This window comes from Cotesia typhae, unplaced genomic scaffold (assembly GCF_013202065.1).
Source record: "Cotesia typhae breed Kobodo isofemale line unplaced genomic scaffold, CoteBio_Ctyphae scaffold_13, whole genome shotgun sequence".
In the NCBI taxonomy this organism is placed as follows: Eukaryota; Metazoa; Arthropoda; class Insecta; order Hymenoptera; family Braconidae; genus Cotesia; species Cotesia typhae.
The window spans coordinates 2,827,186-2,841,630 of record NW_027423774.1 but is presented as its reverse complement, the minus strand read 5'-3'; the positions used below and the strand labels follow the sequence as shown (position 1 = coordinate 2,841,630).

Sequence of the window (14,445 nt, the reverse complement as noted above, 5' to 3'; positions counted from 1 at the left end):
ACAGAAAACACGAATTGTTAATATAAGAAACCAAAGACTTGACAAACGACTTGAGGAACTGGGTATTAAAATTGACACTCAGGAAGCTTTCAATTTTTGTCTGATCGTAACAATTGCATGGATAACAAACTTACTTACAATTAATGTGACGACTTCTTTTTGGCTTTTTGGTGCGGAAGATGCTTTTAAAAAAATTGCTGCAATTAATATCACACATCTTCCATTGTATGTTAGTTATTTATTAAATTTGACTTTTGGGTTATCTATACGACACATGGCGCTCAGATTTCGAGTGGTTAATCAAGCGATTACCAAATTTGAAATTCAAGACAATAAATTGACGATTGTAAATGACTTTTTGTACGACAAAAGACGAATAAGTAACAATCGTGCTAATTATTTTCAAGATACTTTTAGTTATTTGAATCATCTTCTTCAAATTTTCAGGTAAATTATCAATAATGTCAATTTTAACAATTAACTTTCTCAGGAACGTCTGAAATTAATAACTCTATATTATTTTTCAGAGAAGTTCATTTAAAATTGACTAAAGTATGCGGTAAAATAACGCAAATATTTGGATTTCAAATCTTCTTAACAATGCTTTTATTATCCGCATTAGTTACTACCACTTTTTACAGTATATACTTAACAACGCAAGATGCTGAAACTAGTGGGGACGGATTAAAAATACTAATTTACGTTATTTCTATCATAAGCCATTCTTTGAACTTTCTTTTTGTAAATCATTTTTGTTCTGAAACAATCATCGAGGTAGTATCTTCTTGTTTGAATTGAACTAACTTTTTTATTATGAGTAAACTTAATTTAACTTCGCTTTTTTTTTATTGCAAGTGGAAGCAAACCGGCCAAATAATACACAAATTAGAAGTACAATCTGAAAATATTGAATTACGTCGGACTATCCAGCAATTTACACTGCAAATGATTCAGAATCCTTTGATTATTTCACCATGTGGGTTTATCGAACTCGGTTATTCTTTTGTTATAAGTGTAAGTATGTTATTTAAAAAAAAAATTTTTTGTTTTTTTATATTAAGGGGCACAACTGGTGTGAAATTAAAAAAAATCCTTTTTTTTTTTTAGCGCCGTCAAAGATCGCATGTAACTTAAAAAAATATTTAATTTTTTTCTTTAAAAATTTTACTGTGTATTCTTAAAATATGTATAAATGTACCCTTAAAATTTGAAAACAATTGATACAGTAGTTTTTTATTTTTTTTTAATTTTAAAAATTTAATTAAATTATAGTGAAAAAATTTTTACATGGATTTTTTCACTATAATTTAATTATTATAAAACTCTAAAAAAATTTTATTAATCATATTTTTTTAAACATATGTTTAAAGTTTGTTGGAACGATAACAACTTACCTGGTAATTTTGATCCAAATGTCTCCTCAGTAGATGAAATAGATAAAAGCTTTATAAAAATAGAAGAAATGTGCGTAATTTTATATAATCAATAATATAAAAAAAAATAAATAGACCATACAGTCCGATAATTAACTAAGTAATTACACCACTACAATAATTAAATATGAATAATTAATTAGTACGGCTTATATTTGTTTAGATCTTCTGCGACGCAAATTATTATCAGATTGAAATTTATCCGACTAATCGTCAGTAAATTGCTTTTTAAATTATCAAACCCGTGAATGTAATAAAAATAAAAGCCTACTGCTGTTAAAATAACTATTCGTTTCGTTTTGCAAAAGCAAATAGAACGTGTCATATGTTATCGATCAACATCGTCACCGATAGCTTTTCCATTTCCTGGGACTCGTGAAATATAACAACAGTCACACTCTTCTCACGGAACTTACAAGTTATCAAGTTAAAAATTTTTATTGTGCAAAATGTTACGTAAAAATTACCGATATAATAATTTAAACGAATCGTTGACGCGGGTTTTGATTCTCAACTTGATATTTGGGCACCAAATTATGCCGCACACGATGGATGATTACAAATTCATACAAACAGTTTTTTATTTTATTCTCGTAATTATTATTTATGGCGTGACTATAGGATATTCAATATTTTCTATTGTCACTGCACAATGGTTTAAATATTCGGAAAGCGTGTACTTTACAGTTCTTGTTACCAATCTTTTAATAATGCCTGTTAATTTTATTCTTGGTTGGGTCCATAGGAATGTAAGTATTTTTTATTAATTATTTTTAACTTGATATAAGGTAAAAAACCCTATTACTGACATTTTCTTTAATTTTGAGGAAAATTAATTTAGCATGACATTAAATTTAGCTGTTTTTTTAACAATTTTAAAAATTTTCTTTAATGAATAAATTATAGCAAAAAAAAAATTATTAAAAAAATGGACTTGTAGAAATTTTAATAAATTAAAAATGTAATTTTTTTGAAATAATTTTTTGGAACAAATTTATTTGTTAAAAAAAGTTTAAAATGGGTCAAGTGACTGCTAACTTGAATGTAATTTAATTTTGGTACTTATTTAATTCATGAAATGATTTATTTCAATAATGAATTTATTATTTCTAATTTTTAAGACCTTTAGATCAAAAAAATTTTTAATTTTTATTCCAACTAGAACATTTTTTAATTGAAAGAAAAAATACCACTAATAGGGGTTAAATGGGCCACTAATGGGGTCTTTTACCTTATATTATGAAACTAATATAAGTAATATTTATATATATTAATTGTAATATTTTTTCACAGGAATTACTTTTAATTAATATAAAAAGTGTGAATATCGACAAGAAGCTCGGGAAAATGGGAGTAATTTTAGACCAAAAAGCATGCAATTTTACAACCAAAATTGTCATTTACTGGTTAGTCTGTTGTGTGACAATTAATTTCGCTGCAATGCTATGGACTATGAAAGCTATGAGCTGGTATAGAAATATTTCTATGGTTTTTTCTCTTCAACACCCGGTCCATGTTAATTTTTTGGTGGATTTGCTTTTTTGTTCACTGATCCGAAATATGCAAGTCAGGTTCAAGAAAATCAATGAAGAGCTTATCAAACTTGAATACAATTCGCAAATCACAAACACCCGCGTTGATGATAATAAGCCGGCTTATATTCTTCAATTGTCCAAGTAAGCTATTCTATTTATCTTTGATGTAATTATAATTTTATAAGTATTTACTTTCAGAGAAATTCATTTGGAGTTAGAACAGCAATGCGGTAAAATAACGCGAGTATTCGGGATTCAATTAATAATGTCAATGGCTTCGTTGTTTATTTTGATGACTACGATGACTTACAATTTGTATGTAACAGTTTTTGGTCCAAATATCCAAGATTGGGCTTTAAGAATTTCTATTATCACATTTTGGATTACAATACATGGTTCGAAATTATTGTTCATCAATCATATGTGCTCGAGAACAGTACATGAGGTATATATCATTCATAAATCATCAAAAATTAATTTTTATCTCATAGTTAAAGTCCTTCTTATCGACTAGTGAAGCTTAATATATTCTTCACCGTTCAAATTTTTGAAAAAAATTTTTTTACATGTTAGTATTTTTTGCGTCAAAAAATTTTGTGTTAAAAATTTTTATGTTAAAAACTATGATTGAAAATATTGCATCAAATTTTTTCTTCCAGTGGAAAAAAACCGGAGTAATAATTCACCAATTAGAAACAAAGTTTGTAAATGCCCAAATTTGTAAAACAATTCAACAGCTTTCGATACAAATGATACAAAATCCATTACAGATTTACCCCTTAGGATTTATACAACTCGGGCATTCATTTTTGCAAGGGGTAATTTTTTACTATTCTTATTTTTATGAAGTAAAACTTATTCATCCATAATATTACCAAAATTAATTACGATTTAATTAAAATTTCAGTTTTTTGGAACACTTGCTACGTACCTGATTATTTCTATCCAAATGGTTCCTATTGGAAAGTAATCGTCATCAAAATAAAACCTCAAAACTTTGATTTTTTGGAGATTTCAGAGTGAATCGACGTAAATCTACATAATAAATTTATTGATAAATAATAATTAAACTTACTTTATGTCAAGCACTAAATTTTCCAGTTTTTTTTTTAAACTAAATAATAAAATAACTCTAACAAGTTATCCTTCAATAATTAAAACTAGTTATAAATTATTCTTTTTTTTTTACTAGCGCTACAATTAATATACATGAAGCTTTTTTTGCATTGTCATGACCTACATGTATCATAAACTATTTAGCAAACAGATAATAGCTTCAGATATACTAAATAAAGCCCATATTTAAAGATTAAATAAGGATACGGCTAATCGTTATAAATTAATTATGAGCAGTTATAGACATTGTTTGCAGATAAGCACTTCAATCATTCGTGACATGTACTTACCAGTCGACTCTTGAGTGAAATACCCGTGATGTGGAAACCAAAAAATTTAGTAGAAGCATTGCTACCTATTTTCCTTATTAATTTGCTGTTTGGTCACGGCGCGCTCCAATATTCAAAAATTAAAAATTCGCGCGTTATTAATAATTTAATTTTTTCCATTCTCACACTTGTTGGGTATCTTGCGTGTCTTATTTTAACAACTTACTATTGGATAGAAAATTCCTGGATCTCAGCTTATAAAATTGATTACTTCATCATATTTTCAAACGTTGTCATCATGATCTTCAACATTATCCTGGGGTGGATTCACAGAAACGTGAGAATTTTTAGATTAAATAAAAATCATTTATTATTTCAATTAGTTTTATTACAGAAAAATTATATAATTAATCTGAAGACTATAAAAATTGAAGAAACGATTAGTGCTATTGGTGAGTCAATTGACAACCAACGACCGTTTAGATATTCACTCGCCGTTTCGATATGTTGGATTATTACCTTAATGCTGCTCAATTACAACAAAGTATCGTGGTTTAATATGAATATTCCGTTGATTCACAAAATTGCTATAATATTTGTGACCCAACATCCCTACTACATAAATTTGTTGGTTGATTTAATTTTCTGCTTGTCAATAAATCATATAAAAATCCGTTTTGAAAGTCTTAATAAAGTGGTAAAAAGTTTTGTCTCAGAAGATGATTTTAAAAATCGTATTACTTCAGATAATTTATTTTCTACTCGTTCGAGGAAGACAAGCGAAGACAAGTGGGCTATTCGTAAATCTGAAAACGTAGATGTCATTAAAATTATTCAAACTATCAAGTGAGATATTTGATAATTTTTAAAGTTTCTTTAAGAAATAAATTAATACAAAAAAAAAATTGACATGAAGAAATCAAAAGAAAAATACATTCAATAGGTTCTTGTTTTAAGAATATTTAATTTTTATATTCTTCACAGATATCTTCATTTAGAGCTATGATGCAAATGATATTAGGGATTATTACAAGTTTCGGGCTTATTACACATGTGCTTCTATTTGTATATTTTGTTGTTCAAACCAAATCACAGTCGACTGATGATAAAATAATACAAACCGTTGGTAGTATTGTTACGGTTGCTATCAATAGCTTCAAAATGATATTTGTCAATAAAATTTGTTCCGAAACTATTCGTGAGGTAAACATTTCTTCTGTAATACTGAAATCAGCAGACATCTGACAATTTTTTTTATTTTCATTACAAATCAATCATAAAAACAAATTATTTTTAAAAAATTTGCACTGGTAATTTTTTCACAATGAGTAAGTTATTATAAAAAAGTTTACAGATGGTTAATTTGAGTATTGTATTTCTTCTCTATTTTCTGAAATATTAAAAAAAATTATTTTGTATTTAAAAAAAAAATTTAATTCTATAGAAGTAATTATTAACTATTATAGTACCAAAAAACAGGTGAATTAATTCATAAACTAGAGATTCAAATTGAAGATATTAAATTAAAGAAGGAAATTCAACAGTTTTCAATCCAGATTTTACAAAATCCATTAGTTTTCACCCTGGGGGTTATTAAATCTTGGTTATCCGTTTATAAAAGACGTAAGTATCCTTGTTAAAAAATTTTTATAAAAAAAAAAAAATAATTGTTAGGTAGATTTCAATGGTAGCTCACAAAATTACCTGTAATTTGAGATATATAACGTTAACTTTTTCATATTAAGAGTTCAATTGAACCCTTTTCTTTACTTGTGTATGTTAAAATAAATTTCATTCAGTGTCAGACAAAATTTATTGAAACAAGATGATAATTCATTCTATAAAATCTACCTTCTATCTCGGGTTTAGCCTAATGGCATTTTTTTTTATTTTTTGATAGTTCGCAGGATCCGTGACCGCCCAACTTCTTATTCTAATTCGGATGAAAGTACTGTGTTGTACAGCTCCTACAATGAAACTGCTGTAAATGACGCGTGAATAATATAATTATTTAAAATGAAAGCAAAATATTAATTACAGTAATTAGTTTATGTAAAGCCTACAGTACTTTGTTAATGAATAAGTTAATGGAAGTTCTATATTTAAACACATATAGAGTAAAAAAAGGTAAAACTAGAGTTTAATTAAATACAATGCTCGTATAATTGTCACATAAGTTATACGCGTCAGAGTCACCAGTGTGTAATAGTATATTTTCATCAGTTATGTTGGAATGATTTATAAGCTTAAAAGTTTAAGCGTGTCGTTGCTCTCTACTTTGGTCTCCAAATTATCAAGCGGTTCATGAATAATTTTGAATTTATGATTTTTCTAGACGCAACCTTGGTTTAAATAAAAACAAAAAGCAAATTCATTAAGTCTTTGATCTTATAAATATTTTAATAGTAAAATTTATAGAATTATAAATTAGCTCTTTGATTTTTGATAAAGAAAGTTGTGTTTGAAATTTAGCGATATAAATAATAGTTACGCTTATGAAAATTACATTTTGTATCCCGCGCAACTTATACGTTATTCCCAGAGGGATACATTTAGAATTGGTAATATTGTGTCGTGAAAATGACTAAAATATACAACCTCCAAATAATATTTACGATGGCTTAACGTTTGCCATCAACACATTTACACCTTCAAACATAATTTAGATTTTTTTATAATCTTAACTACCGGATTGTCGTAAAGTCCAAGTGAGTGGCATTTTCTTTGCACTGTCAGTTTCAATTTTTATCTTATTCAACAACTTGACATAAAATATTTACATTTTTCAATTAAATTATCAGAAGAAACTATTTCTTCTATTTTTTATTCACATGCTAAAAATATTTCTTCTTTTATCAAATTAATAATTTAATTAGATCTTTAAAATAAAATAAATAATTTGTTTGACACTTTACGTGCGAACATTGAATTAATAATGATCAAAACCTGGAACGCAAACAGCTTGATAAATTTCATACAAAATATACTTATTACTAAATGTCTAAAAATAATTACACTTTGAATTAAAAATAAAAAATGCATTTCATTCATTATTATTATTAAATATTATATTGAGTGTAAATATATTTGAAAATTAAATATTGAACGATGATTATTCACTGTTAGGTCGCGCTAATGAATGAGTTAATGGAATAGTCCACTTCAGTTATATATAGAATTATAAGCATAGAAAAAAAATATAAAAGCAAGAGTATTAAATAAAATGTAACAGTCGTGCGTTATACGTCCAAAGAGTGTGTCCATCAGTATCAGTGTAATGTTTGAGAGAATCTTCAGACCAAGTAATCTGACGGAATCAATGCTGCCAATTTTGTTGTGCAATTGGATTTTTGGTAACCAATTAATCCAATACCCTAATAGGAATTTTATATTTTTACAAAAATATCCGTACTTTATATTTATAATAAGTGTCTACGCTGTTTCTTGGAGCTTGTCTATCGTGTACTTTTTGAGTGAAACGGTAATGAATTATCAGGAAAACCTCTATTGGATCGTTACCGGTGTCAGTCTTTTGATATTTTGCGTCAATATAATTCTTGGGTTGGTTTTCAAAAAGGTCTGTGTTTTCTTCTAAAAATTTTAAAAATTATTGCTCTAATCAGGCCTAAATTCTACTGTAATTAATTTAAATCAGGATGTAGTAGACCAAAATCCTGATTTCAATTAATTGTAGCTTGAAAAATTTTATTTACTCAATTAATATATATATTTTTTTTTTTTTAAATAGAAATCACAGATGATTTACGAAAGAAGTTTAAAAGTCGACAAAAAACTCGAAGATTTGGGAGTTGCAGTAAATTGCCAAAAAACTTTCAGTTACTCATTTATTGCGATAATTATTTTCATAATCACCGCGTTGCTGCTTAATCTAATGACTGTTCTTTGGACCGTTTCTTCTACTGATGTAGTAGCTGATACTTTTGCCATATTCGCGTTGAATCATCCGATTCACATAAATTACCTTTTCAGCTTGACGTTTTGCACGTTGATACGACACATGTGTCTCAGGTTTCGGAAGATCAACAAGGCTCTTAGTAAATTTATAGCACTGCAAAGTAGTGATTTAATATTAATTAAAAATAATGAATCAATAACAGAGAATCGCATTGTTTTTAGCCAAACTTCGAAACGACTAAATCATAGTATTCAGACCCTCAAGTAATTTTTTTTATTAATTACTTCAGTATATTTATGAATAGAAAAATTTAAATTTAATTAAATTATTTAGTCTAATCGATTGATAATTATTTATATTGTTTTTAGAAATATTCATTTGGAGTTGACATCACTCTGCGAAAAAATCACTCAGATATTCGGAGTTCAGCTGATAATGACCATAGTTTCTTCATTTGTATTAATTACATTCTTATCTTACGACTTGTACCTGACCGCTCGCGACCCAGAAGTCATGAATTCTGACAAAATTTTTGAAAGTTTAATTCTTTCAAGCTGGATGATTGTTAATGTTATTAACTTTCAATTTATTAATTATATTGCTGCTAGAGCGGTACATGAGGTGTGTATTTTTGAGACTGTATACGTTTTATAAATCTATATTAATACAAAAACTGATTTACAGTGGAGTCAAACTGGAAGAATAATTCATAATTTAAAATCAAAGTCTCAAGACACTGACCTTTGTTTGACGATTCAAAAATTTTCTCTGCAAATGTTACAAAATCCATTAAAATTTTCCCCGTGCGGATTTATCGACCTGGGCTTTCCATTTGTGCGAGACGTAAGTAAAATATTAAACATCCTTCTTCTCCTTCTTCTTCTTATAAAATATTTTTACAGTTTTTTGGAACAATAACAACATATCTAATTATTCTTATCCAAATGGCGCCGAACACGTTAAATAAATAATAAAATGAAGATCACACTGAACATACCATACATATCATGAATGAGCACAGCAGTTTCATTATAAGTTAAAATAATAATTACTAAAGTTGATAATCTACTGGGAACATTTATTAATAAATTAGTTGCGCTAAGTACATGAACATAAGATAAAATCATAATTACCACTAATGAATTGCCCGCTTTTAGTTGCTGGTATTACATTACATTACATACATTAAACATTACAACAGAGTAAAAATTTTCTCGATGTTTGGAATTAAGTACAAACCAAAAAATTTAACCGAGTCATTGTTGCCGATTTTGACATTCAACTGGATTTTCGGTCACCAAATAATCAGATATTCTGCAAGTGGTTTTAATTTTACTCAAAAATTTTTATACTTAATTTTCATTATTAGCATTTATGGCTCTATTTTAACTTATTTAACATTATGGTACACCTATAGAGTTCACACATTTAGCAATAATGTTCGAATATACTTTTTAGTTGTTTTAGTTAATTTTTTAATACTGGCTGTTAATATTTTTTTCGGACGATTTTATAGAAATGTAAGTACCCGTTTTTTATAATTTAATCAATCATTGTTAATTCGCGTTACTAATTCCAAAAGAGCGTATCTCAACATTTACGCCCTTTTGGGGCTCTGAAGAGCCAAAAGGACGTATAAAAATTTTTTTTCACTCCAACTAATCTAAAAATGTTTATAACATTTAAATCTGTTAGAAAAGTGAGTAAAGAAATTTTTTTTGTACACGCTCTTTTGGCTCTAAAACAAAAAAATTCTAAAGCCAAAAGGGCGTATCATTTTTTTTTAATCATAATTAATTATTAGAGCCAAAAAGGCTTTAAAATTTTGAGATGCGCCCTTTAGGCATTAGTAACACGAATTTTTTACTATCATTGACCATTTTTTTTTAATTTTTTAGAGAGCGAGTATAATCAATAAAAAAAGTTCAAAAGTAGACAAAAGTCTTGAACAGTTGGGAGTACCCGTTAACAAACAAAAAAGTTACAATTATTCATTGAAGCTAATCGTCATTTGGATAATAAGCGTTTTTATACTTAACATCATCGTAGCTTCATTATCAAGTGTTCAAATTAAAAGCTTCTTCAGGAAGATTATGATGGCGTTTATTATCCAGCATCCGATTCATGTTAATACTTTAATTGACCTTACATTCTGTTCATTAATTTTACTCATAAAGCTTCGCTTCAAATCTGTTAACGAAGCGCTTTTGAAGTTCCGAATTATATACAGTTACAATTTACCAGTCATCAACCTAAATAGAAAAGTAAACAATCATTTTACTTGTCAAAAGACACCGGAGCATTCTTTTGTTGTTTTTAAAATTCTTAAGTAAGTTTTATAAATATAAAATTATTTAAATTTATTTATTTATTTCTAAATAAAATTTTTTTCTTCAGAGACGCGCATCTAGAACTGACAAATATTTGTAATAATATCACCGAAATATTTGGATGTCAATTGATTATGACAATACTTTCGTCATTTATATTGATAACAACAATGCTCTACAATATATATTCTTTCAATGTAAATGAAGAAATAACATTTATTCTAAAAGTACGCTTCAGTACAATTTTTACAAGTTGGGTTTTGCACAGTAGTTTTAAATTTATCTTCATCAATTATACCTGTTCCGAAACAATATGTGAGGTATTTTAATCCAAATTGATAAAATTAATTATAATACTGAAGTTAGCTGACAATAGTCAATTTTTTTAATTTTTATAACAATAAGGAAAATACTTCTAAAATTTTTTTTTAATTTTCACATGTGGAATTTTTTTATTAAATTTTTTTCATAATAATTTCATTGTTAAAAAAATTTTAATGTCTTACAACTTCATTGATAACTTCATAATTTAATTAATTAAAATTATAAATTAACAATGAACATTATTTTTTAGTGGAAGCGAACCGGTAAATTAATCCATAAACTGGAAATAAAATTACATGACACTGATTTCAGTGAAGAAATTCACCGATTTTCAATTCAAATTATTAAAAATCCATTAATTTTCGCACCTTGTGGATTAATAAATCTCAGTTACAAATTTATGCGAAATGTAAATATAAAAATTATTTTTAATAATTTAAAAATTTTAATTTAATTCATTATTAATTTTTTTTCATGAATTTTTATGATGTAAATTTTTAATTTCATTTAAAAAATAAAAAAATAAATATTTTAATGAAATATTTTCAGTTTGCTGGATCAATAACGACTTACCTTGTGATTTTAATCCAATTGAGCAACGAAGATAACCATTGAACAATATAAATGTCCAGCAAAACTAGATTTAGTCATTTATATGCAGAAAATCAATTTGATACAAAATAGACGCGCGGATAATCATCAATAATTGAGCAATAAAAAAAGATATTTAGTTTGATGGATTGAGATGTATCTTTATTGGATTACTCTAAGGTCCGATGGAACGTTAAATCGTGGAGTACTCGTGAATTAGGAAACTACAATATAACACTATACAACAGGGAAAGAATTGATGGGGCCAGAAGGGGCGACGATCCGTGAAGTTGGCCTCCGTAATCTCATTCTTTTTCACTTAACGTAGATGCAATACAACATAAAGGAAAAAAAAAGTTGTGAGCTTAAAGTAACCCTGAGGGAATTGCCGATCTCGTTTTCTGGGGAACAGATGCCCGCTAGATCGCTTTAAATCAATTAATTATAAATAAAACTGATTAATTATTCGCAGATAAACTTATTACTTTATTAAACTGGTCAATTAAATATAAAATTCAAATAATTACACTTATTTACGCTTCTAGTACGTGGTTTAGGTACGCGATGTAACAAATAGCCAGCCTAAGAATCTCAATTTTGGAGAGCTTTTTGTCGGGCGGCAAAGTCGGTAGCAATTTTCTCAGTTCAGCAAATGCTAAGTTGAATGCTTCTACTCTCACTCGCTCCCTAGTTAAGTTTTTTGTCAATTATTTTTGTCAATTTATTTATTATTAATTTAAAAATCATTACCGAGTTGCGTGGGCAGTTCGATATTTTTGAGTGGCTCTCCTACGCCGACGGCGCTCTTCTCTCGAAAGTGTGCTCAATGACCCCGTTGAATTCATCCCGTTAGAGCCGCTGTGGCTTACGTTCATTGAATTTTCTCTTTCTCTGCAAAATTTTTTTTTTTTATTACCCGAAATTAAAAATTTTATTTCATTAAAATTACAAACCTAAGACCGCGAGACTGGCTCAAATTACAACAGGTCGTTATTGGGTGCAATGCTTCACGCTCCATTTTATAGTTAATATTGTAAATATTGTAGTTATTCATTTATTTTTATCTGGAAAATTTTATTTGTCTCAATATTTGTCTTTATTCGGTAAAATAGGGTTGTGATTTAATTATACGGATCAATAGTTTACCCCTTTGATTTTTTCCCATAAGAATTGCCAAATATTTAGATAATTAATTATCTATTTTTCATTGTAATCTTATTTTATTTTATTATTAACTATTTTATATTTTTAATCGTTCTTTTAATAATTTTATTAGTTCTTCCTGTGTTTATGTATGTAACGGAATCTTTAACTCGATTTCCGGCCACCAAAACGTCGGATTAAATTGAAACTTTGCACATTTATCAAGGACCGATGATAATACAATAATTTAATAAGTTTGTCTCGATCCTGACGCATGCAAAGCTTAATCTTTGAGACAAGCATACGACTAAGGGCAAAATCAACCAGAGACATTTTCTACGTTTTACAATTTTAAAAAATTATTGCTTGAAAAAGTAAAAAATAAATAATTGTTTAAAAAAGTTAGAAATGGCGGTTTAATAAAAAATCAAACTAAAATGTAGAAAATAATTTTTAATGAGTTTAAAACAAGAATTGTGATTAACAAAAATATTAATTTTAGCTTAAAAAAGCGTGAGGAGCTTGATATAAATTGTTGTAAATTTTTTATTGGCTGATATTGATAAAAATTGAGTCATTAAAATATCTTAAAAAGCATCTCATGCTTTTTTACAATAAAATTAATTTATTTGTTAATCTTTCTTCTTTTTTTAAACTCATTAAAAATTATTTTATACTTTTTAGTCTGCTTTTTTATTAAAGCCTTTTTTAGTTTTTTTTTTTATTTATATAGAAAGCACAGAAATAAATCTCAAAATATCCCCTTGGCTTCGACCCTTAAAATCAGTGTAAAATCGACGTTTTCATATCTCCGTACAAAAGTCATGAGTTATTTAAGATAATTTAAAAATTTATAAGAGTTGTAAACACTGCGGGAAAATATTTTGGCAATTTTTATGTTAAACTAGCCATTTGTATGTATTCGATGCGTGTACTTACTATAATATTCCATTTAATAGTTCCAGAGCGACAATATTTCTTATTTATGACTTATGACTATTTCACTTTATCACATAATTACAATTCCATAAATATTTTTTGATAATCTATCAAAATAGATATTTTTTTATTCTAATTATTTACATAAAAAAAAAAAAACATGAGAGTATTCCAAAATAATTTTTAATTTTTAAAAATGTATTTATTTTAAAATTAAAAATTTACAAAACTAAAACAATTTTTTATTTTTCAGCAATAACACTTGTGTAAATTGTCAAGTACACAAGAGAACGAGTATAAGATATCTGATAAGAATTAGCGCTGGTCCATGGGACGAGAGAGACTCTGCGCGGTTAAGGGTAGTTTCCACCCTCAAACAAGCCACACCCTCAAATTTAACTTTTTGTTGAGACCACCAATTGAGATTCAACATGCGTGATTACAGATAACACGCCTACTATTTTTGTCAAAGCCGCCATTTATTTTATTTAGGCCTCAATTTTTCTTTATAAATTTTTATCAATCAAGATTTCAATTCCATCAGTTCAAAAAATCTTAAACACGAAGTAAAGTAAAATTCTTGTCATTTCTTCTAATTAATTGCCTGAAAATAATACAAAAAAATATTAATTAAACATTTAAAACAATTAAACATACTTCACGATGTTTTAAATCGATAAAAGTGTTCAAGTGTTCCTGGCGCATAAATGGTGCTGGAATTTTGCAGATGTGTCTGCACCTGATCCTCAGAAAATCCATAGTCTCGGCTCCTCCCATGCTCACTTTTCTCTGTTGTGTTACTTTATATGATATTACTTGAGTCGGAGATCTTGAGCTAGAGTTTCTATT

General features: G+C 27.5%; 4 protein-coding genes and 1 long non-coding RNA gene across 8 annotated transcripts; 3 read left to right on the top strand and 2 right to left on the bottom strand.

Annotated features, from left to right (window-relative positions):
• The first annotated feature begins 30 nt into the window (after positions 1–30).
• On the top strand, positions 31–4,118 carry LOC141534869 (uncharacterized). Of its 2 annotated transcripts, XM_074254476.1 has the most exons (9): positions 31–447; positions 528–774; positions 856–1,014; positions 1,371–1,464; positions 1,597–2,182; positions 2,727–3,109; positions 3,167–3,413; positions 3,628–3,786; positions 3,876–4,118. In XM_074254476.1, exons 5-9 carry the CDS (start codon positions 1,883–1,885, stop codon positions 3,936–3,938), a joined length of 1,152 nt encoding a protein of 383 aa, XP_074110577.1. In that variant the 5' UTR covers positions 31–447; positions 528–774; positions 856–1,014; positions 1,371–1,464; positions 1,597–1,882; the 3' UTR covers positions 3,939–4,118. The 2 variants fall into 2 exon arrangements, with proteins under 2 accessions (XP_074110577.1, XP_074110578.1); XM_074254477.1 differs by lacking the exons at positions 1,371–1,464; positions 1,597–2,182; positions 2,727–3,109; ... (1 more) ...; positions 3,628–3,786; positions 3,876–4,118 and adding an exon at positions 1,108–1,217.
• Positions 4,119–5,970: 1,852 nt separating this feature from the next.
• LOC141535012 (uncharacterized) lies at positions 5,971–6,428 on the bottom strand. Its single transcript, XR_012480521.1, has 3 exons — positions 6,392–6,428; positions 6,205–6,320; positions 5,971–6,057 (listed from the first exon to the last, which is right to left on the bottom strand). It is a non-coding gene; the product is annotated as an uncharacterized LOC141535012 (long non-coding RNA).
• Positions 6,429–7,607: 1,179 nt separating this feature from the next.
• LOC141534269 (uncharacterized) lies at positions 7,608–9,286 on the top strand. Its single transcript, XM_074253524.1, has 5 exons — positions 7,608–7,930; positions 8,102–8,532; positions 8,638–8,890; positions 8,954–9,112; positions 9,172–9,286. The coding sequence occupies exons 1-5, from the start codon at positions 7,631–7,633 to the stop codon at positions 9,238–9,240; spliced, it is 1,212 nt and encodes a 403-aa protein (XP_074109625.1). The 5' UTR covers positions 7,608–7,630; the 3' UTR covers positions 9,241–9,286.
• Positions 9,287–9,467: 181 nt separating this feature from the next.
• On the top strand, positions 9,468–13,979 carry LOC141534270 (uncharacterized). Of its 3 annotated transcripts, none has more exons than XM_074253526.1 (5): positions 9,468–9,789; positions 10,168–10,598; positions 10,667–10,919; positions 11,174–11,332; positions 13,850–13,979. In XM_074253526.1, exons 1-5 carry the CDS (start codon positions 9,487–9,489, stop codon positions 13,853–13,855), a joined length of 1,152 nt encoding a protein of 383 aa, XP_074109627.1. In that variant the 5' UTR covers positions 9,468–9,486; the 3' UTR covers positions 13,856–13,979. The 3 variants fall into 3 exon arrangements, with proteins under 3 accessions (XP_074109627.1, XP_074109626.1, XP_074109629.1); XM_074253525.1 differs by lacking the exon at positions 13,850–13,979 and adding an exon at positions 11,473–11,889; XM_074253528.1 differs by lacking the exon at positions 11,174–11,332 and having other exon boundaries at positions 13,850–13,956.
• Positions 11,977–13,734, bottom strand: LOC141534271 (uncharacterized). The gene is made up of 4 exons (XM_074253529.1): positions 13,597–13,734; positions 12,468–12,578; positions 12,265–12,405; positions 11,977–12,201 (listed from the first exon to the last, which is right to left on the bottom strand). The coding sequence occupies exons 2-4, from the start codon at positions 12,566–12,568 to the stop codon at positions 12,048–12,050; spliced, it is 396 nt and encodes a 131-aa protein (XP_074109630.1). The 5' UTR covers positions 12,569–12,578; positions 13,597–13,734; the 3' UTR covers positions 11,977–12,047.
• Positions 13,980–14,445: the final 466 nt, after the last annotated feature.